Source organism: Bolinopsis microptera, chromosome 9, assembly GCF_026151205.1.
Source record: "Bolinopsis microptera isolate Bmic1 chromosome 9, MBARI_Bmic_1.0, whole genome shotgun sequence".
In the NCBI taxonomy this organism is placed as follows: Eukaryota; Metazoa; Ctenophora; class Tentaculata; order Lobata; family Bolinopsidae; genus Bolinopsis; species Bolinopsis microptera.
The window spans coordinates 2266319-2290841 of NC_087080.1; the positions used below are offsets into that span (position 1 = coordinate 2266319).

The 24523-nt window shown below is 39.5% G+C and overlaps 4 protein-coding genes across 5 annotated transcripts in view; 3 read left to right on the plus strand and 1 right to left on the minus strand.

Annotated features, from left to right (window-relative positions):
- The window catches only part of LOC134820951 (uncharacterized), an 88102-nt gene that overhangs the window by 54754 nt on the left and 8825 nt on the right, over positions 1-24523 (plus strand). The window lies entirely within an intron of this gene.
- The window catches only part of LOC134820948 (CAAX prenyl protease 2-like), a 44000-nt gene that overhangs the window by 17554 nt on the left and 1923 nt on the right, over positions 1-24523 (plus strand). The window contains exons 3-5 of the mRNA XM_063831616.1: positions 1944-2057; positions 2274-2377; positions 3805-3924. Of these exons, the coding sequence (XP_063687686.1) occupies positions 1944-2057; positions 2274-2377; positions 3805-3924 (338 nt within the window). The remainder of the gene's footprint in view (positions 1-1943; positions 2058-2273; positions 2378-3804; positions 3925-24523) is intronic.
- LOC134820943 (uncharacterized) lies at positions 291-24152 on the plus strand. The gene is made up of 4 exons (XM_063831611.1): positions 291-331; positions 20434-23488; positions 23640-23784; positions 23901-24152. Exons 2-4 carry the CDS (start codon positions 20501-20503, stop codon positions 23906-23908), a joined length of 3141 nt encoding a protein of 1046 aa, XP_063687681.1. The 5' UTR covers positions 291-331; positions 20434-20500; the 3' UTR covers positions 23909-24152.
- On the minus strand, positions 6773-9469 carry LOC134820990 (uncharacterized). The gene is made up of 2 exons (XM_063831656.1): positions 9400-9469; positions 6773-9217 (listed from the first exon to the last, which is right to left on the minus strand). The coding sequence occupies exons 1-2, from the start codon at positions 9467-9469 to the stop codon at positions 7014-7016; spliced, it is 2274 nt and encodes a 757-aa protein (XP_063687726.1). The 3' UTR covers positions 6773-7013.

The window sequence follows — 24523 nt, forward strand, 5'->3', positions numbered from 1 at the left end:
CGAAATTAATGAACTATCTCATTAAACCACCACCAATCACAAACTGAACTGAAACCACTGACACAATCAAGATCAATGAAGAGAATCTCAGTGATCACCATATTATTATATAAAAGCAATTTTGTCACATTTCTCATCAACCTCTATACAAGGATAATAATAATAATATATGCTACTATTATTGTATAATTTCACAAAATCAACTGAGCCTACGCCCTACATAATCACTGCTATCGCACACTGAGCATTGAACCGCACACCACGTCTATATCTTTGACACTGTATTTTAAACTAATTACAACACTAGTACAAATCTATTACATTTATTGAGGTACTGATAATGACTGAAAATATTCTGCCCATGTTGTAAAGATTTAATTGGAACTTTTTGAAACTCATTCGTTGTCTGATTGCGGGTAATACTGATTATTGTATTACCCTAAGAACCCATCGTTAACACCTTACTACCCTCAGGACCCCTCTTTAACACATTATTACCCTCAGGACCCCTCTTTAACACCTTAATACCCTCAGGACCCCTCTACTTACAGTACGAACTGAAGGAAGGACTCCTCTTTAACACCTTATTACCCTCACGGCCCCTCTTTAACACCTTATTACCCTCAGGACCCCTTTACTTACAGTACGAACTGAAGGAAGGACTGCTCTTTAACACCTTATTACCCTCAGGACCCCTCTACTTACAGTACGAACTGAAGGAAGGACTGCTCTTTAACACCTTATTACCCTCAGGACCCCTTTACTTACAGTACGAACTGAAGGAAGGACCCCTCTTTAACACCTTACTACCCTCAGGACCCCTCTTTAACACCTTATTACCCTCACGGCCCCTCTTTAACACCTTATTACCCTCAGGACCCCTTTACTTACAGTACGAACTGAAGGAAGGACTGCTCTTTAACACCTTATTACCCTCAGGACCCCTCTACTTACAGTACGAACTGAAGGAAGGACTGCTCTTTAACACCTTATTACCCTCAGGACCCCTTTACTTACAGTACGAACTGAAGGAAGGACTGCTCTTTAACACCTTATTACCCTCAGGACCCCTCTACTAACAGTACGAACTGAAGGAAGGACCCCTCTTTAACACCTTATTACCCTGGCCTCAGGACCCCTCTACTTACAGTACGAACTGAAGGAAGGACTGCTCTTTAACACCTTATTACCCTCAGGACCACTCCACTAACAGTACGAACTGAAGGAAGGACCCCTCTTTAACACCTTATTACCCTCAGGACCCCTCTTTAACACCTTATTACCCTCAGGACCCCTCTACTTACAGTACGAACTGAAGGAAGGACTGCTCTTTAACACCTTATTACCCTCAGGATCCCTCTTTAACACCTTATTACCTTCAGGACTCCTCTACTTACAGTACGAACTGAAGGAAGGACTGCTCTTTAACACCTTATTACCCTCAGGACCCCTCTTTAACACCTTATTACCCTCAGGACCCCTCTACTTATAGTACGAACTGAAGGAAGGACTGCTCTTTAACACCTTATTACCCTCAGGACCCCTCTTTAACACCTTATTACCCTCAGGACCCCTCTACTTACAGTACGAACTGAAGGAAGGACTGCTCTTTAACACCTTATTACCCCCAGGACCCCTCTACTAACAGTACGAACTGAAGGAAGGACTCCTCTTTAACACCTTATTACCCTCAGGACCCCTCTTTAACACCTTATTACCCTCAGGACCCCTCTACTTACAGTACGAACTGAAGGAAGGACTGCTCTTTAACACCTTATTACCCTCAGGACCCCTCTACTTACAGTACGAACTGAAGGAAGGACTCCTCTTTAACACCTTATTACCCTCAGGACCCCTCTTTAACACCTTATTACCCTCAGGACCCCTCTACTTACAGTATGAACTGAAGGAAGGACCCCTCTTTAACACCTTACTACCCTCAGGACCCCTCTACTTACAATACGAACTGAAGGAAGGACTGCTCTCTGACTACTCATCTTACTCTGATGTGGTTCTTATCAGGAACCTGATAGTCGCCCCCATCACTGAGGAAATCGGTGAGATAATAAAAATAATGGTAATCCTTGGCTTTTAGTTTTGATGGTCGAATCATATTTTCTTTTTATGAACATTCTATTGAAGAGCGCTAATCCCGATTAAACTCTCAACTCATTGAACTCACCCCGATTTCTATTGGTGTGGCTACTGGCTAGTCTTTATTTTTATTGATTGTGATCCTATCAAATTAATTAATTATTTTAATTAACTAACAGTTTTCAGGAGCTGCCTAGGCCCACTTCTCTTCAAGCCCCTGGGATGGACAGCTACTGTAATTGCTCAACCCCTCTTTTTCGGAGTCGCTCACTTGCACCATGGGGTAAGTTAAACTTGTACCACCCCACTGAGGTGTGAGGGGTTGCCATCTCACTGAGGAGTGAGGGGCTGCCATCCCACTGAGGAGTGAGGGGCTGCCATCCCACTGAGGAGTGAGGGGCTGCCATCCCACTGAGGAGTGAGTGGTTGGCATCCCACTGAGGAGTGAGGGGCTGCCATCCCACTGAGGAGTGAGTGGTTGCCATTCACTGAGGAGTGAGGGGCTGCCATCCCACTGAGGAGTGAGGGGTTGGCATCCCACTGAGGAGTGAGGGCTGCCATCCACTGAGGAGTGAGGGGCTGCCATCCCACTGAGGAGTGAGGGGTTGCCATCCCACTGAGGAGTGAGGGGTTGCCATCCCACTGAGGAGTGAGGGGTTGCCATCCCACTGAGGAGTGAGGGGTTGCCATCCCACTGAGGAGTGAGGGGTTGCTATCCCACTGAGGAGTGAGGGGTTGCCATCCCACTGAGGAGTGAGGGGTTGCCATCCCACTGAGGAGTGAGGGGCTGCCATCCCACTGAGGAGTGAAGGGCTGCCATCTGCATCCCACTGAGGAGTGAGGGGCTGCCATCCCACTGAGGAGTGAGGGGTTGCCATCCCACTGAGGAGTGAGGGGCTGCCATCCCACTGAGGAGTGAGGGGTTGCCATCCCACTGAGGAGTGAGGGGCTGCCATCCCACTGAGGAGTGAGGGGTTGCTATCCCACTGAGGAGTGATGGGTTGCCATCCCACTGAGGAGTGAGGGGTTGCCATCCCACTGAGGAGTGAAGGGCTGCCATCTGCATCCCACTGAGGAGTGAGGGGCACCCCTGAGGTGTGAGGGGTTGCCATCTCACTGAGGAGTGAGGGGCTGCCATCCCACTGAGGAGTGAGGGGCTGCCATCCCACTGAGGAGTGAGGGGCTGCCATCCCACTGAGGAGTGAGTGGTTGGCATCCCACTGAGGAGTGAGGGGCTGCCATCCCACTGAGGAGTGAGTGGTTGCCATTCCACTGAGGAGTGAGGGGCTGCCATCCCACTGAGGAGTGAGTGGTTGGCATCCCACTGAGGAGTGAGGGGCTGCCATCCCACTGAGGAGTGAGGGGCTGCCATCCCACTGAGGAGTGAGGGGTTGTCATCCCACTGAGGAGTGAGGGACTGTCATCACACTGAGGAGTGAGGGGTTGCCATCCCACTGAGGAGTGAGGGGTTGCCATCCCACTGAGGAGTGAGGGGCTGCCCTCCCACTGAGGAGTGAGGGGCTGCCATCCCACTGAGGAGTGAGGGGCTGCCATCCCACTGAGGAGTGAGGGGGTGCCATCCCACTGAGAGGTACCACCCCAATGAGGAGGTACCACACCACTGAGTTGCATATTAACATATTGTTAAAATAGTATTTCTTAGCTTTGATCTAATTCCCAGTATATTATAATATCTAGTGATGTTTTCAGTTTGAATTGTACAGACGCGGAACCCCCCTGCTGCAAGTTTTAGCTACAGTGCTGGTTCAAACGGCTTTTACCTCCGCATTCGGTGCTTTCTCAACCCTAACCTTCCTCACTACTGGCTCAGTAAGTGTCTTTGTATATTTGTAGGGATATTTGTAGGAATGTTTGTAGGAATGTTTGTAGGGATGTTTGTAGAAATGTTTGTGGAGATATTTGCGGGCATATTCGTTGAGATGTTTGTAGGGTGTTGGGAGGCCGGGTAGGTTCAATATTATTTATTTTAGGCAATGGTCACATTAAATACGGCTAATGTATTATATTCTATTCATTATGCCTTTATGCGAATAATATGTGACCCACAATGCTAATGTTACACTACGACAAAGAATAAAATAACCCATATTATATGTAGACGTCCGTTCCAGTGTGAATCACAACGGGGCATGATGGCATTTAATTCCTAAAAACTTCTAAAACTTTAAAACTTAAATAAAATATTAAGCATATAAAATATGTTTAATACCAATTTTGTTAAAAACCAAGATGGAATACTATTAAAAGAAAGTTATGCTGGATCCAGATACGTTACTTCCCCAGCAATTCGTGCGAAACAATTAGCTAATTAGCAAATTGTCAACCTTGATTATGCATTCCAGTACACAGCGGGATATACCTGCAGTGACGCCACGTCCGGATTCCAGTATTCAGGATCACAGAGGCACCATTACTACACAGTGCACAGTGCATTATAACAGAGGGGGTTTTTCAGTTTACGCCATCATCTTCCTATACCCCGATGCAGAAATAATGCGATACAAATGTTCTATCTCTTGGAATGCCGAAGGATTTCGAGAATTGAGGAGTGCATAATGAATAAAATTAAAATTTACACACAATCTGAAATTTACATTTCCGGGTTGTCTTGGATTGTGCGAAACCATTCTGATGTGCTTATAAATATACATTTATATACTATAATATACTAGTACAGATAAATATAATTTATACATAATTATGAGCATAATAATTATATACCTCACACTTTTGAATAATCGCATTCATTCTATTCGTCGTTAGCTTTAAACGCTATACTCTACACTCTTTCTAACACTCTTATGATACATTTGATAATTTACGCGTAGTCTCGATTTGCTGCCGGCATGTATATACGGTAAAATAAAATTTGCAAAATGGTTGTTTATTAGTTTTTGAGTGATGAGACGACTTAACTTTTGAGTTTGACACATATAACAGTAGCCAGTGAACTTTTCCATGTGATTTCTGAGTAATAATATATATATAATCTTATGGAAAAGCTCACTGCTCAATAATACATTTTCATGTAAATCTATTTGTTACAATATCATATTACACAATCACATACTCTTAATTCTTACACTCCGCTCTTCTGAATACCATACTCCCATTCCTTGTTTGACACTCAAACACTCAATTACTCTTTAACACTCTATTGTACACTCGCAATTAGTTCCGCGTGTAGTCTTGTTTTGCTGCCGTCATGTAATGATGTATAGATGACTGATATAATACACAGTAGTGTTACATTTCTTTGGCGTTCAGTTTTTGGATTTATTTCAATGCCGTGTTGGAAAGATGATTCTGGGGCAAAATTGGTAGTGTTCCCGTTTTGTAGTGTTCCCGTTTGTTGTGACAAAGAATAGGCTTTTATCAGGTAAAGGAAATGTTTTCCTTGTCGCAGCAAACGGGAACACTACAAATTCTACCCCAGAATCACTACAACAATGCAACTAACAAATAATGTTATGATCCAGATATTGCAGTTTTGGAAACGTTTACTTTATTTAATCCGTCCAATCCTTGCGATTGAAATCAAATTTGCTATATCTTTTGACACAAAACACTCAGCTAAACATGTCAAAGGAGATCCTAAGTTTGGATCAGTTCGAGAGCACAGTGATGGAATGTTGGAATGAAGATAGTGAGTTCAAGGCGGTCTACTATTTCAATAGTGCCCAGAACTCTCCTGGTGCCTTTAACCAAGTAGCAGAGGAGTTGAGCCCCACTATAGACGCCTCATTTTTCACAGTTGATGTGGATGAATTCCGCAATCCGGAGGACATTGGAGCGATGCGACTTAATTTAAAAAACATTTCGGGAATGCCTGTGATCAAGATATTTCAAAAACAAGGTTGTGTCGAAACACTCGAAGGCTCTTCCGCAGTGGAAAATCTTAAGAAGGGTTTTGCTCAGTGTATATAATTTCAATTCTTGCCAAAGTACATCGTTTAAACTTGAAGTACACACCAATCATTCCACATCTCGCTATATTATCAATTTTCGTTTTAGAAGTTACGCGCTATCGATCGTATGCATCATTCAATTGCTCTAACTTTAATTTTCAAAATGGGGGAGGGCATCATGTCCACTAACATTTATTTTTCTAAATTCCGGATTGGGAAGTTTGTTAGATACCATAATATATTTAATTATGAAATTCGAGATCTTTTGTATCGACCTTTTATTAGGAAGTGGTACAGTAAATTTAAAATCTTCCGAATCGAAACGAGCTGTCAGCGTCCCCCCTTTTCTGCTTTGTAAAAATGAGCCGCATTAAGTTGGAGTTGGGAAAAGAGCGAAATTACCCCCATTTTGCAGTATGATTATGTATGATTGATATTTTGATTGCAGTGAATGAGGCACTAACCAATTGAATTTGTACATTATTTCTTTTAAGCGGCCACTAATTAGAAGGTTCAATTTAATTGTTTTAAACATTTTAGGTAACGGTGTTGTCTGTCGGTTGACTCAGTAGACACACGATTGACGCACAGTGTGGTAACATAATATATATAAGGTTGCAGATATACCTCATATTTGAGATTTCCGATTGAAACGCCACTCTTGGCCGCGAAGAGGATTACGGTTCCTCGCATTATATTGAATACATTTCTTCTGTATCATTCTCAATGGGGATTGGGGAATTTATTTGTTGACAAAGACTCGATTATTTTTGAATGCAGAAGAAGATAACAATAAAATTGAAATTATTATCACAATATCGATTAACGAGTGTTTGTCTACTGTCGATATTCCCTGTTCATAATACTAAAACTTGAGAGAAGTGTGAGACTACATACATGCAACAAGCAACAGTACATTTATCTGCTGCCTCTTGCTAATAAGTAAGAACTGTCCCCCAAAGAATTGGTACTACAATATTGACTGTTTCTTTAACAAGTTTCAAATTTGGTGTCAGATACGTATGAGAACGATTGCGTGTGATCACCGAAAAAATCAAGGTTCAGATATGCACCTTTTTGTTGGTGATGTCCATTGATATATCGATGGTAAACCATGTCGATCCTTCCATCACCATTTAGATCAACAAATCTAACTGAAAGGTCACCATATCCATCTGCAGCAATGTGGAATGGTGGTATGTACTGTGGTGCCGATGTCCAGCCATTTCCATTGTTCAGATATGCACCTTTTTGTTGGTGATGTCCATTGATATATCGATGGTAAACCATGTCGATCTTTCCATCACCATTTAGATCAACAAATCTGGCTGAAAGGTCACCATATCCATCTGCAGCAATGTGGAATGGTGGTATGTACTGTGGTGCCCATGTCCAGCCATTTCCATTGTTCAGATATGCACCTTTTTGTTGGTGATGTCCATTGATATATCGATGATAAATCATGTCGATCTTTCCATCACCATTTAGATCAATAAATCTGGCTGAAAGGTCACCATATCCATCTGCAGCAATGTGGAATGGTGGTATGTACTGTGGTGCCGATGTCCAGCCATTTCCATTGCTCAGATATGCACCTTTTTGTTGATGATGTCCATTGATATATCGATGGTAAACCATGTCGATCTTTCCATCACCATTTAGATCAACAAATCTGGCGGAAAGGTCACCATACCCATCTGCAGCAATGTGGAATGGTGGTATGTACTGTGGTGCCCATGTCCAGCCATTTCCATTGTTCAGATATGCACCTTTTTGTTGGTGATGTCCATTGATATATCGATGGTAAACCATGTCGATCTTTCCATCGCCATTTAGATCAACAAATCTGGCTGAAAGGTCACCATATCCATCTGCAGCAATGTGGAATGGTGGTATGTACTGTGGTGCCCATGTCCAGCCATTTCCATTGTTCAGATATGCACCTTTTTGTTGGTGATGTCCATTGATATATCGATGGTAAACCATGTCGATCTTTCCATCACCATTTAGATCTACAAATCTGGCTGAAAGGTCACCATATCCATCTGCAGCAATGTGGAATGGTGGTATGTACTGTGGTGCCCATGTCCAGCCATTTCCATTGTTCAGATATGCACCTTTTTGTTGGTGATGTCCATTGATATATCGATGGTAAACCATGTCGATCTTTCCATCACCATTTAGATCTACAAATCTGGCTGAAAGGTCACCATATCCATCAGCAGCAATGTGGAATGGTGGTATGTACTGTGGTGCCCATGTCCAGCCATTCCCATTGTTCAGATATGCACCTTTTTGTTGGTGATGTCCATTGATAAATCGATGGTAAACCATGTCGATCTTTCCATCACCATTTAGATCAACAAATCTGGCTCCAAGATCGCCATATCCATCAGCAGCAATGTGGAATGGTGGCGTCATTTGCGAAACTTTTCTCCAGGATGCTGGGACTCCAGTTATTTCAGATATTTTGGTCCATTGCTGTTCCATCCTTGGTTTAGCTATATTATCGATAAAGTTAGCAACATTATTTCCCTCACCGTTAATGTTCATTGCAGTACTTATTGCTGCATAACCTGCTGATTCCAAAGCCATTATGTACTGCACAAAGTCTTCCATATCTTGGGTGAAAGATCCGGGATTGTTGATGCTAGGGAATACAAGCTGGTCTTTGTAAACGGAGATCAAAGATCTCCTTCCAAACAGTCGACCAGTTCCCATCACCAGATCATGCAGACTGAAGAGAACCTGCTCAAGACCATCAGGTCCATTGTCGAGGACAGCATCAGCCCATTCTTTAGCTTCATCTGTCGTCATTAGGACTAGATTTGCACCTGAAGTACAATACACCACATTCCAATGCATTTGGTGCAAAAGGAATCTAAGTCTTTGCACATCGTTTGTGTAGAGAACTGCTCCTTCGTTCCACTCCTGGCCAACCTGCAGCGACTTTACTCGCACACTCAGCTCATCCACGGACTCCTGAAGCTTATCCAGTTTCTGGTTTATTTCCTTGAGTTGTGCGAGTTGTTGTTGACCGTTGACTATCCCGTAGATGAAGGCACCTCCTCCAAAGATGGCACTGAACAGGGGAGAAACTTTGACAGCATTAGTAATGAGGTCAGCTATAGCTCTTTTTTGTACACTCTTTTTAGAAGCATCCGGCGATTCTTCGTCCCCTTCGTAACGCTGATCTGAAAGGTTTTTTTTTCTATTTCGTTTAAAGATGAATATTATTTGCCTTATACTGAACTGAAAGTTAACGCGAACGGTCTCTGAAAAAGCGAGATAAGCGTCATTTTATGCTAAATTTAACTATGAATAGTTATCATATGTCTATTTAAACTTAATTCCTTCTTATTAAAAAACGACGTACTTAGCGAAACTGAGCTAGTCGTCACACATGTCACCAAGAGGCACAGCAAAAGAATTGAGGACTTCAACATCATCTGTGAGTAAAATTATGAATGGTTTTTACTTATTGGTAGGTATAAAGTATGGCAATTTATATTATGGACAGTGCTTCAGCATACAAATGTTCGAAAAATACATTTGATACACTATCAATGGTTTCGCACAATTTATTCTTTGATCTTACAGAATACAAAGCTCGTCAATTTTGAGTTGCCCAAACCGACTGTTTGGTTTACTATAAATGCAGACAATAAGCAAAATGCTGCACAAAAAGTGTAAATTGTACATCCCACTGAACTTCAAAAGTTTGTAAAAAACAAGAAAGTAATGTTAATTTGCTGTTTAAAGAAAATGAAAAAAATTTAATCGACAGTTCGCATTTCAAAGTTTCAAAGTTTTCTGAAAATGAAAAATCTCCAGTTATGATGATTCTGTCGTAATGCTCAGCACCTGTTAATATACAGCTGTGGACACGTGACACAGGGTAATGAAGAGTTGGATTCCTTTATTAATAAACCTAATTAAGCTGATAAGCTGAGTTAGCGTTTTATCAGCTGATTCCTTGGCGGTTCAAGTTATATGTTTTAGATGTCAGTGTCCTATTAGATACAATTTTTCATCAAGGACATCAGATTTAATTAACTCCGGAAATTGTATCCACCAAATTTAAATTTTTCCAGTCAAACAACAAGCAACAGTTTGGCTGAGCCAATGTCTTATCGGCCTTCTAATTTTAAGTCCCGTCCAACAGATAACACGGAAACGATAAAGGTGTCTTTTCTACAAATGGTAGACAGTAGTATACAATATGGCCCCGCTGTATCACCTAAAAGTTAGGCACCATTTACCTAATTTCCTTATATGGTAGTGTCACATAATCAATAATAATTTGTCGGCCGGGTGGTGTAGCGGTAACACAATTGCCTCCCAAGCAGAAGATCCAGGTTCGAATCCGGTCGAGAGCTGGCTACCATCAATCTAACCAGATTCAACTAATTAACTCAGCCTAAAACAATAGATGCAGCAATATTCCTCTATGCAACAAGATATTATTACATAACTGCAAATGGTTATGACAGTTACAAGAGTGTACAGTAGGTGAAAACATAACTGTGCAATGTACACGTCATAATTGTTATTAGGAAAGGCACCAAATTCATTGGTAACATGATACACCATAATAACATTGCAATATATGTTTGTAAATATCACTGTAATTGAATCAATTTGGGCCCCTCTGTGGCGTACACCTGTAATTATCAGACAGTTAATCGGAACATCCAGTGTTCAAATCTGTGTCAAGCTACTCTTACAAAACTCAAAAAAAAGCAATCAAAATTTACTGTGATAAGGCTGATGTTGACGGCTCGGTTAGAGAGATCTTAGTCTATCTCCAGTGCCATGAGTCAGCTATATCGCAGTTCGGGGTTGACTCCCGTGAAAAACCGGAATTAGGAGAGCGTTCTCTCCATCCAAATGTATGTGGGAACTCCCACTAAATTGAGAAATGTAAGATGTAGTAGGCAGTGATCAATATAAAGATATAGGCGAATTCGAACCCGGCTTACAATCTAATAGCCTTGCACTGCAGTATGACCATTAATCTAACTGAGTAATGTAAGATGCATGTAGTTTGAACTAGTACCAAGTCAATTTGCAAATGTTAAGCACTGTCAGTAATTAAGCGAGCTTTTTTTTAATAATTTGTTTATAGGATAATTATTGTTCGTCAATTGCATACATTTTGTTATAGTACAAAATTCTGATTCAAGTACAAAATCCTGATTTACACTTGACACTTTCAGTAATAGTAGATTTTTCTAAAGTGGGCTATATAAGGGGAGTGAGACCTTCGTAAGCTCATTACTCAAACTGCACTTTTCGTTACGTTTGATTTTACATGCTCTCCCTGCGATTTTGATGTGATCAAGTACAAAATCCTGATTTACACTTGATCTTTTCAGTAATAGTTGATTTTTCTGAAGTCGGCTATATAAGGGGAGTGAGACCTTCATCAGCTCATTTCTCAAACTGCACTTTTCGTTACGTTTGATTTTACCTGCTCTCTTTGCTGTTTTTGAACTGGTCAAGGACAAAATCCTGATTTACACTTGATCTTTTTCAGTAATAGTTGATTTTTCTGCAATCGGCTATATAAGGGGAGTGAGACCTTCATCAGCTCATTTCTCAAACTGCACTTTTCGTTACGTTTGATTTTACCTGCTCTCTTTGCTGTTTTTGAACTGGTCAAGGACAAAATCCTGATTTACACTTGATCTTTTCAGTAATAGTTGATTTTTCTGCAATCGGCTATATAAGGGGAGTGAGACCTTCATCAGCTCATTTCTCAAACTGCATTTTTCGTTACGTTTGATTTTCTGTGCTCTCGACAGAAATGAAGAGAAGATTTTCAGCAAAAAGCCAACATGGCAAACATCAAGTTGAAGAGTGTCCGGTATGTTTCAAGAGGATGAGGGCTGATAATCTAAAACATCATCTTCCGACACACAACAGCAAAGAAACCTGCAACAGCTGTAAAAAGTTGTTTCGCTCGGACAAATTGGCAAGGCATGAGCTTCTGTGTCGCTTTCAGATCGATGAATCTTTATGCAATCGCTTCTCTGGGATTCATGAACATCTGGACAATGATGAGCACTGTAGTTCAGTTTCGGGGTACTTTAAGTCCTTTGATCTCAGCATTGCGAAAAGTTCAGATTATGATACAATTCTTTTGGAGTCATGCTCTGCAGCTAAGCAAAAGATTATCCAAATTTTACAGTCACATCCTGTTAAAGCACAGCTAGTCATTTCCCTATCATTCCACAAGCATGTCAATGGAGAAGAGGGTCAATCTGAAAAGGTTTTCAGGTCAATTTGTGAACCCTTACTACTAGGAGACAATGTTGATGACTTTCTGTCACGTGCTAAGAGCTATATTCGGCATGGAATTGACACCTACGAACGATTGGGAAGTGGTTGGATTTTTGACGAATTGCAATGGGCACATATCGAAATTGCAAAATACTCTCCACTTTCTGCTTCAGGCAACGTTTCCATTCCGGAGAAGCTAAGTAAAATGAGATCAGTTCTAAACATTAAGTCCTCAGACAATAAATGCTTCTTGTATTGCCTTTTGGCAAAGCTCTATCCTGCAACAGGCTCCAATATTGATAGACACACAAAGTATCTGTCTCACATCGGGAAGATAAATATGGGTACGGTTCAATTCCCAGTAAAGATCAAAGATATAGCAAAAGTTGAGGAGTTGAATAAGGTCTCAATTTCTGTTTTCCAGTGGTGTGTTGAGGAAGAATGTGTTTTGCCGTTAAAACATGGCAGTGAAATTGGCGAACCAGTTGACCTACTCTACTTGGAAAATGAAGGATTTGCTCATTATTTACTGATCAAAGATTTTAACGCATTCATGAGACATCGCACTAAGCATCATCACACGATGTTTTACTGCCGAAAATGTATGCATGGTTTTGTATCTTCACAGAACCATGAGACTCACTACCAAAACTGTAAACAAGGAATTAATCAGTTAGTCAAGATGCCGGATCCAGGATTTATTGAGTTTAAGGCATTACATAAGCAAGACAAAAAACTGTTTACAGTTTACTTTGATTTTGAATGTCTAACTGTACCTTACAGTACCTGCAGTAAAAAAGATACCTCGAGCTACACAGAAAAGTATCAAAAACATGTACCTTGCAGCTTTTGCATCGTTACTGTGTCAGAGTTTTCGGAATACAACTCGGAAGTGATCACTTTTAGCCATGAAAATCCAAATGTTGTGACTGAAGAATTCATATCACAGCTAGCTAACATACATGATAAAATGATGAAATGCTATGAAAAGAACCAACATTCAATAGATATGACGCCCGAGGATGAAGTGAAGTTTAAGAGTGCAACAATCTGTCACATTTGTAACAGAAAATTGAACTGGGAATCTGAAAAAAATTACCCAGTTCGAGATCATGACCACTTGCAGAAAAAGAATAACTTCAGAGGTGCAGCATGCAATTCCTGCAACATAAACTATTTCAACAGAACTAAAAAAGTTCCAGCATTTGCACATAACCTAAAAGGATATGATCTCAACCTCTTCCTACTAGATTTGACAAAACGAGTCGAGAGATTGGATGTAATCCCTGAGACACTTGAAAAGTTCAAAGCTGTTTTTACTGACAACTTTATTTTCTTGGACAGCTTTGCATTTCTTTCTACTTCCCTTGATAGATTGGCATCAAATATGAAAAAGTCAGGTGTCGAAAAGTTCAAGCAATTAAAAGAAGAGTTCCCAGAAAACTACGAACTTTTGTCAGAAAAAGGCGTATATTTCTTTGACTATGCTTCATCTTTCTCAGTTTTCTCGGAGAAGAACCTACCACCCAAGCAAGCGTTTTACAGTAAACTGAGGGAAGAAGACATCTCAGATGCTGACTACACTCGAGCTCAAGATGTCTACAAAACCATGAACTGTCAATCTTTGCTCGATTACATGGAGATTTATGTAAAAACAGATGCTCTCATATTATGTGATGTATTTGAGAGTTTTAGAAAACTTTGCTTGGACTACTATGGCCTAGACTGTTGTCACTATATGAGTTTGCCAGGATTTTCTTGGGATGCGATGCTGAAGATGACAAATGTGAATATCGAGTACATGACTGACATTGACATGTACACCTTCATTGAGAAGAATCTGCGAGGAGGAGTCACTACGGTTAACCATCGTCATTTCAAAGCCAACAACCCTTATTTGGACGACCATGACACAACAAAGCCTACATCATTCATCCATTATGTTGATGCAAATAACCTTTATGGAAAGTCAATGTCGTACAAGTTGCCATATAAGAATTTTAGATGGCTAGACAGGGATGAAATAGATCTACTTGACACTTCCAAGATAGACCCAGAAGGGGAAACATGCTATATTTTGGATATTGATCTGCACTATCCAGCGTTTCTTCATGACTACCACAATGATTACCCCCTCGCTGTGGAGAGCAAAATGACCGAAGAACATCAATTGTCGCCCTTCAACAAAAAGTTTCTGGAACTGCACAGTGAAAAATTTAAAGCCTCACGCAAACTTGTTCCTGATTTGAAAGATAAGAAACATTTTGTATGCTCCCTTAAAACCCTTCAGTTATGCGTAAACAAAGGGCTTGAAGTTGAAAAGATTCATCGGGTTTTAGCCGCAGACCAAACAGATTTTGTGACTCCGTACATTGAATTCAACTCCACAAAAAGACAAAATGCACAATCGGATTTTGAGAAAGACTTCTTTAAGCTTGCCAATAACTCCATTTACGGAAAGTTTATTGAAAGTCTCAGAAATCGCACAAATGTTGAGATAGTGAAAGATCAAAAATCTGCAAAACGTCTTACTTCTAAACCACAGTTCATTGGTTTTCACATGCTGGATGACCAAACAACTGTTGTACAATCAGTAAAACGCAATTTAGTCCTGAACAAACCCATAGCTTGTGGATTTATTGTATTGGAAAATGCGAAAAACATCATGGGGGAATTCTGGTATGATGTTCTCAAACCAAAATATGGAAACGACATCAAACTTATCCTTAGTGATACCGACAGCTTCATTTATGGTGTTTTCACCAGGGATGGATATGAAGATTTGTACAGAATGCGGAACCTAATGGATTTGTCTGGCTATCTAAACGGTACACCGCTGGCAGGATTTCATGACCCTGCAAACAAAAAGGTTCCAGGGAAGTTCTCTGATGAAAAGCCGACTGAAATAATCAGCGAAGTTATTGCATTAAAGCCTAAAATGTACTCGGTCGTAACCAAAAAGCTGTTGTTCAAGTGTGAAAAAGCTCATGATTGCACATCATCTTGTTCCATCGGTCATTCGGTGACTGCAAAAGGGATCGCTAAAACAGCCCAAAGAAAGATCCGCCACGAAGACTATAGAAGAGTTTTGAACACTCAATGCACTACAATAACAAAGTCTCAAACAATTCGCACTTTTGGCAATAAAATTTATAGTATTGTTGTGCAAAAGCGTGGACTATCAGGATTCGACGACAAAAAGTTTATATTAGACGATGGAATCAGTACATTAAGTTATGGACATAAACAACTATTTAAAAATTGATTTTCTGATTTAGAACATTTGATTTGATTTGTTTTTCATGTCTGATTACGGAAAAATGTAATGATTAAATCAAATATTTTTGATACTGACTTTTTGAATCTTGATAACATTACCAATTGTTGTAACAAATTTTCATTTGTCACATTTTTGAATGTATGTGTCTTGATTGTATTCCAAATTACTTATAATCGCCTAATCAAATCAGTAGAACCATAAAAATCATGAATAAATTACAATAGAATTTGTAATAATAGATTTTTTTTTTAAATTTCAAAAACGATATGATACATAATGATATAAAAACTAAATAATGATGCCTTAAATGATATGCAATGATATCTGAAATGATAAATAATGATACATAATGATACATAATGATACATAATGATACATAATGATACATAATGATGCATAATGATACATAATGATACATAATGATACATAATGATACATAATGATACATAATGATACATAATGATACATAATGATACATAATGATACATAATTTTACACAATGATACATAATGATATCTAAAATAATACATAATGATACATAATGATACATAATGATATCTAAAATGATATCTAAAATGATACATAATGATACATAATGATATCTAAAATGATACATAATGATTAATGATACATAATTATATCTAAAATGATACACGATGATACATAATGATATCTAAAATGATACACAATGATACATGATGATATTTAAAATGATACATAATTATACATAATGATACATAATGATACATAATGATACATAATGATATATCATGATACATAATGATATCTAAAATGATACATAATGATATCTAAAATGATATCTAAAAATGATATCTTTAAAATGATATCTAAAATGATACACAATGATACATAATGATATCTAAAATGATACATAATGATACATAATGATACATAATGATACATAATGATATCTAAAATGATAATGATACATAATGATACATAATTATATCTAAAATGATACCCAATAATACTTAATGATATCTAAAATGATACCCAATAATACTTAATGATATCTAAAATGATACATAATGATACATAATGTTATCTAAAATGGTACCCAATGTTATCTAAAATGATACCCAATGATATCTAAAATGATACATAATGATACATAATGATATCTAAAATGATACATAATGATACATAATGATATCTAAAATGATACACAATGATACATAATGATATCTAAAATGATACACAATGATACATAATGATATCTAAAATGATACATAATGATACACAATGATATCTAAAATGATACAAAATGATACAAAAATGATACATAATGATACATAATGATACATAATGATACATAATGATATCTAAAATGATACATAATGATACATAATGATATCTAAAATGATATCTAAAATGATATCTAAAATGATATCTAAAATGATATCTAAAATGATATCTAAAATGATACACAATGATACATAATGATATCTAAAATGATATCTAAAATGATATCTAAAATGATATCTAAAATGATATCTAAAATGATACACAATGATACATAATGATATCTAAAATGATAGCTGAAATGATATAATGATAACTAAAATGATATAATGATAGCTGAAATGATATAATGATAACTAAAATGATACATATGATATAATGATATCTAAAATGATATAATGATAGCTGAAATGATATAATGATAACTAAAATGATATAATGATAGCTGAAATGATATAATGATAACTAAAATGATACATATGATATATAATGATACTCTCCGTCTGACTAGTTGATGTAGAATTTGACTTTATTCCCCTTCTCCTGTCTGGTGCGTTCCCCACTGGGAAGTATTCCTACATGTTGCAGCGTCAGCTGTATATTGCTTCATTATATGATTGCAAAAAGATACATCTAAAAATTGAAATTTCCAAAATTGTGTATAAATACAATAGAATCAGCATCATTTCCACTTTGTGCCCCTAGCATACGCATCAATTTTGCTACTCTGACACTTTAATTGGAATCATCATGAGCAATTTCTGTGAATTATGCGATAAAACATTTGCTAGTTCACGCAGTCTAGCCAGTCATCGATATAGCTTCCATCATAAGAATGACATCTATGAGAATAAAAATGTGTCTGATGATGAGACCATTACAACAAACAACTCTGGAAACAAGAATGATCAGAAACACGAGATGAACTCCTTATCGAAGACAGGTAATTTAATTCAATAGATTCGAAGTTTTAAAAACAACATGAAAATCTGAAAATAATGTTACACTGTCAAGCTGTTTAATATTGTTTTTTACACCCTATGCAATCTTGCAATACAAAATTCAGGTGATAGTATGGATGATGAATATCCTACCGACACTGATGATAGCATGGATGAAGGTAAAGATGATGATTCTACAAAGGATTACTCAAGTGACAATGAATCAATAAATAAAGACAATGACCTCAATGAAAGTACAGACGATGAAAGTTCCTCATATAGTAGCAATGATCATCCACGTGTAAAGCGCAGACGAAAAATGACAAGACTTAAAGCTGGCTCTAATATGCTAACCAAGACTCTGCGGTCAATTGAGAAACATTTAAAGAACCAAGCCTGCCAAGAGGATGACTGCTTTGATCTTTTTTCAAGTTATGAATTGAAGACTGATTTTTTCGTGATGCTAGATAATTACTTTCAAACACGTGGATTACAGTTGGATTCTATATTATCAAACAAAGAACAATTAATTTTCAATCTTGTACTAAAAACTGATAATCTCTTAATCCTTTGTAAACTTATAAATGAGAATATTCCCTTATTGAAATCAGTCGTTAAGAAATGTGACATGATCGTACAAAGTCTTAAATACTGAAAATTGCTGACGATTGACATTGTATTTTTAAATGTGTATGATTTTTAAGTTTCAAACGGTTTGTCTTATTTCTCATAAAGTTTATTTATGATATCTAAATAATATAATAATTTCACCGTTACACTGATAAAAATCTCCCCTACGGTAACCCTAAGTCACTGTGTGTAAGCGCTATACTGGCAGTAGGGGGGGGGGGGGGGGGGGGCTAGTCCTACCAGTCACAGAGTGAATATAACCGGATTCGAACCTGGATCTTCTGCTTGGGAGGCAATTGTGTTACCGCTACACCACCCGGCCGACAAATTATTATTGATTATGTGACACTACCATATAAGGAAATTAGGTAAATGGTGCCTAACTTTTAGGTGATACAGCGGGGCCATATTGTATACTACTGTAGACTGGTAGAGGTTAGTCTAAGTCACTTCAAGTCAAATTACAAAGGATAGGCTAGTTCCCAAGCGTCTTAACTCAATTATTGTTCACATGTAACTTAATTTATACAAGGCACGTAGCCAGGGGGGGGGGGGCTGCAGCCCCCTCGGAAAATATTGAACCCCAGAAAAAATAAGCCCCCTAATCCCCATGGTCGCCTGGTAACTGGACTTTGTTTATGACTGCAGTCTGTACTGTTTAAACGGCAGGCAATTGACTTCAGCATTTCGTAAATTATTCCCAAATCCCACTATACATGTACTTATTCCATTCAATGTGGCAAGTACTGAGTCCGGTAGGGACTGGTAAGACATTTTGGCATTTGCTTAGTGCTTAATTTCCAGCGAAAAATTAAAGAGCAGTCTGATTGGAGAATGCAGATTGCTGTTGTGAAGTTACCAAATTTACGTGAGTACTTGATTCTTTTCAGTCCCAGTTTATTGTTGTCCTACAAATTTCTTTAATGCCAAATCCTGGCTACGTGCCTAATTTATACCCCTTGCCAACGGTCGACTAAGTTGATTCTATATAATTTTTTTTGTTGATGATAAGAACAATTTTACCGGTCCACTACCAAATATATCAGTTATTTAAAATAACGTAGGCACGTATTGGCCATTTTACACTATTTCTTCGTAGGCCACCGTAAACATTGAGTATTATGAATATGGGAAACCAGAACGCACTAATCCCACGATATTAGTATTGCGCCTGGTTTGTTACAAGATCAGTATCGTCCGGAAGTCTGCCGAAACAAAAAATACTCAATTATTTTTGAATGCAGAAAAAGATAATAAAATCGGTAAAAAGAATATTTACAAGAAACCATGCATTGCTTGCTCGATTTACTGTAACATGTTTTAATAAAGTACCTCAATTAATATACGAAAGTAATGTTTCATCATCTTCGTATCTTCAATATTCATTTTTATGGACCGTTCAATATACGTCAGCAATTTTTGGTCATTTTTAGACCTCTAACAGCACTTTAACACACGACATTTGTGTAAACATTACGTGAGCGTCAAAGTTTCGGGAAGCTTCACAAAGTCCCATCTCTTCAGTACCGTCGTTATCTGTGAACGTTCCTTTAGAAAGTTTGAAAAGGTTTTTGAGCCTGAGGAGCTGATAAAGACACTGGTAGTCATGGTTCCTGTTATATAAAGATGCCTACTGTTACAGACAATACCGTGAAGACAACAGAGCAAACTTTCAACAAAGGTAAGTGGGTGCTGGACAGGGAGTCATTGTTCATAAAATGGGTCACGTGAGCTCTTTTTGTTCCGCTTTTATTCTTGCCTCTTTGTTTATTGTTCTGTTTCTTATTGTTAACCAGGACGCTTCTCTGGGGAGTAGGCTTGTTTTCAGTTTTACGCTGCTGTAAGTGTTGCTCTTATATCTTCATATTTTTCCTGAATTTGTATATATAATAAGTTTTGGTATACCTTATAATTACTTGCCCATGATATTCGAAATTTTGCTATTTAAAATTTAAAGTATGTCCGTCCGTCCGTTATTCTGTATTTTATCCACAAAACCCCTCTTGCCCAGGTCAAATGCAGTGGCTTGTTTTAATGGCTGGGCTGGTAGTTGCCTGCCACACAGCCGATCTAAGTTCATGTTATGGGAACAATCAGATGCTTCCGGGAGTGACTTGGGGAGATTTAGAATTACCAGCAAAGTCAAGGAAGAATGCTATGTAGCTTGCAGGAGGTACGGGTCAGGTTGCATCGCTTTCGTGTTCAGAACAAGAGATGGGTACTGTTGGTTAAAGAAAGCTGGACATAACGCAGTGAGGACACGTAACGGATACATGTTCGGTGAAATGCCTTGCTTTAACGAGAAACTGGCAGCCGAAACGGAAACAAGCACGGGAGAAAAGGTAAAGTACGAGTTCGCATACCAGACCAGTGGCGCGGGGGGTAATGATGGTGGGAGTGAGAACCACTATGTGTTTGCGGTAATCGGAACTAAGGGTGAGACAGCTGAGCATGAGTGTGTAGGTAAAAAAGAGATGGGGAAGGCAGGTAGCTGTGCAATTGAGGACAGTGCTGACATTGGTGATGTTACTGGTTTGAGGGTTGCTAATGGTTTCGACGATACCTGGAAGTTCACGAAAATGGTTGTTTCCGTAGACGGAGTCACTATGCCGTCCTATAATGGCTTCCAATCGGTTGATGATTTCACAGCAGTGACGATAGATTTCAGTGCGGATCCTGATTCCTGCTATATGGATAATATTGATATGTGGGGTGGGGACATAAAGAGCTTCACAACTTTGAAGAAGGACAAAGCAGAGTGTTACGAGTCCTGTCGAAGATTTGGCTCTCAGTGCATTGCATTCACAATGACCAAAAGTAATGGTAGATGCTATCTCAAGAAAGAAGGCCATAGAGGCCCAAAAGTTTCAAGTAACGGAGTTTCAGGAAGGATGGATTGCTTCAGAGAGAAGAGCGAAGCTGAAGCTGAGTCAGAGTACGTTAACGTGGCCCGATTGGAGACAGTCGAGTTAGCACAGTCCGGTGTTAAATCCGGAGCTGTAGCTGATCGAGCTGTAGACGGGAACACGAACACGAGATGGGATCTAGCAGGGTGTACCTACTCCTGGACCACCTACCTCAACTACTGGCAGATCACTCTTGACAAGTCCTACAAGATTGATCATGTCATCATATACGGTGTTTCTGACGTGTGGAGAAATGACGAGGGCATCCTGGACGGAGCTAACATTCTGATCGGAGGACAAATCTGCCAAAAGATTTCAGGAATGAAAGAGAACATGGCATCAATGGAAGGACAAAAGTTCGACTGCAACGGAGAAGCCTCAAAAAGAACGGGAAAGGTGGTCCGTATTGAGAGCTGGGCTCGCAAACTCGTCATATGTGAGATTGAGATAAATGTGAGAAAGGACGAGATGGAGGAAGCAGCACCTACTCTCGGTCCTGCACTACAAGCAGGTCAGGAGGTAGAGGAGTTCTACAACGTTGCCTGGAAGAAGGAGGCGTCCCAGACCTCTGAAGCTCACGGAGGATCAGCCGATAAAGCTGTTGATGGCTGGACTGCACAGAACTGGGCAGGAAGCCAAGGATCCTGTACGCATACCGCACAAAGAGGGTCTGATCACTGGAAAGTAGACCTGGGACGGGTCTACCAAATTGACCACATTCGTGTTTGGGGGCTGGACTCTTCCGCTTCTGCTTACATGGCCAACGCCATGCTTTTCGTTGATAGCAACCTCTGTGGTAAGTTGAAGGACATGAAGAAGACAGGTCCACAACAAATAAAATGTGACAGCTCGGAACTTATGGCAGGTAGGTACGTGACTATCTCCGCTGGTACCACTTACCTTGCTATCTGCGAGGTTCAGGTCATGGTGAAGAAAGCTGACCTTGACAAAACACCGGTAACGGTTAACTGGCCCGGGGAGAGAGTGGATGGGTTTACAAACGTGGCATTTAACCACGAGGCTGTAAACGAGGAGTCTACTGCAACTCAGAGTTCTACTCATTCCACCGGATATGCTCGTAAAGCCAATGATGGAAACAGAAACGGTCATTGGGGCTATGGATCTGTAACTCACACGGGCAGATCTGGTCTCCAGTACTGGCAAGTGGACCTGGGCCGGGTCTATAAGATCCATCACATCACTATATTCGGGAGAACAGACTGCTGCTCTGAGCGGATAGAAGGTGCTAGGGTTGTTGTCGGGAGGACACTTCAGGTGGCTACTGATCTCAAGAAACCCACCAAACCAACTGACCCTATCGAGATAGATCTGTCGGAGAGAGATGAGGCTGTGTACGGGAGGAAGGTCACTGTTGAACTGATCAACGAATACCTGTCTTTAGCCGAGGTAGAAGTCTGGGTTGCAAATGAAGATGTGTTCGGGGATGAGATGCCGACAGTGGTGCCGGCTTGGGAGAACGTTGCCATCCGACGTCCCTCTAACCAGAGCTCCACTTTTGCGGGTTACTCCTCTGCCAGAGCCATCGACAACTTCCCCTCCGTCCTCATACCTAACAAAGGATCATGTTCCCACACTAACAAGGAGGTCATTAACTACTGGCAGGTGGACCTAGAAAAGGAGTTCTACATTGACCACATCACGGTTTATGGAAGGAATGACAACGATGGAGCTGCTAAAAGGATCAATGGAGCTATCATGCAAGTAGATGGTAGAACTGTGGGAGGGTTCGTTTACCAGAATGTGAACGAGAAGTTCCTCTTTCCTCTTAACGGACTGAAGGGTCAGCTCGTTAAGATTGTTTTGACCGGTGAATACCTCACAATCTGTGAAGTCCAAGTCATGGTTAACCATGATTATGAGCCTGGTGACGCTGCTGTTGAGCCCATCAAGGCGAGTAAGCCCAATCTGGCTTCCTCTGCTGAGGTTTCCTCTTCCTCCTCTATGTATGGTGCTGTTGCAAGTCTCGTAACGGATGGAAACGTGGAAGGTAACTTCTTCGGAGGATCTTGCTTCTTTGCTGGACCTTCCCAAAACGGGAATTGGGTAAAACTGGACCTTACTGAAAATACTAAAGTTGGTATTGTGTCAATTTACCCTAGACTGGATTACTACGCATATGATGCCATCAACAGTGCCGAGGTATGTTTTGCGTTTGATTTTTCTGTTTATGTTGAGGTGATGGTGCATATTTTCAGATGCTAACGAAATTAAACGTTACTTTAAATTTCATGTTAAAATCTCTCCGCGTCGCTCGATAAGTTCACAAATTCACCTTCTCATTGAGTTACAGGTTCGAGCTGGGGATCACCTGTGTGGAATTATCACTTACGAGTCAGGAAAACTGTTCTACCAAACAGATTGTGATGGAACCCGTGCTTCTCAGATAACCATCTCTAAAATCGGGTGGCTCTCATTCTGCGAGGTCGTTGTTAATGGTAAGTTGCATTTACCCACTTGAACTACGCTAGGGATCCGTAATCACTTCTATACTTTGCTTTCAAATCCCTTGTTATTAGTGAGATAGTAATATATGCTAATTCTGACTTTTCAGCGGCATAGGGAAAAGACGAGACTGATGTGAAGAAGATTAGGCTCTATAAAGACTCTTACTCTTTAATAAATACTAAAATACTCTTACTCCCTTTATACTTGAGTCTTGACCCACGATGACATTAGTCTTATTCATGAGATCAAGATTATTCCGAGTCTCGTTGTTTGAAAGATAAATTACCGCTTCCTCATAAAATTATGTTATAGTAATTGATCAATTGGCATGTCAAAAATGTTGTTTTCCTTGTACCTCAGGACAACCGCTCCGTTGGAGTGAGATTGTCAAAACAAATTTACCGTTGGACGAGTTATTTTAAGAGTTGAGGATTAAAAATACAAAGCCTTGTAATGTGTTAAACTACCATCTAATGAATCAAGAAGTCAAAAGTTATGGCTACTCCTCCCGAATCAAGATCTTTACTAGTAAATATAGCCGTGTTTTAAATTATAGTCACGTGTCAACGTCGCCTCAATTCTAGTTACTGTGTACTGTGTAGTGTCAAACTGTCAGTGGTTCTGCAGGAGGAGTTTAGACCCTGAAGTACAGCAAGCATTCGTCAATTAAAAATGGTTTTTTCAACAATTATTCAACTGATTACGGAGAGGGAGGGGGGGGGGTTAAAA

What these genes read in the sequence shown, in the direction of transcription:
- LOC134820990 (XM_063831656.1), bottom strand. Translation starts at nt 9,469, where the DNA reads ATGTTGAAGTCCTCAATTCTTTTGCTGTGCCTCTTGGTGACATGTGTG. An exon ending in GACTAGCTCAGTTTCGCTAA is followed by an intron (nt 9,218 to 9,399) that starts GTACGTCGTTTT and finishes AAAACCTTTCAG; the next exon opens with ATCAGCGTTACGAAGGGGAC.
- LOC134820943 (XM_063831611.1), top strand. Translation starts at nt 20,501, where the DNA reads ATGTTATGGGAACAATCAGATGCTTCCGGGAGTGACTTGGGGAGATTT. An exon ending in ATGCCATCAACAGTGCCGAG is followed by an intron (nt 23,489 to 23,639) that starts GTATGTTTTGCG and finishes ATTGAGTTACAG; the next exon opens with GTTCGAGCTGGGGATCACCT.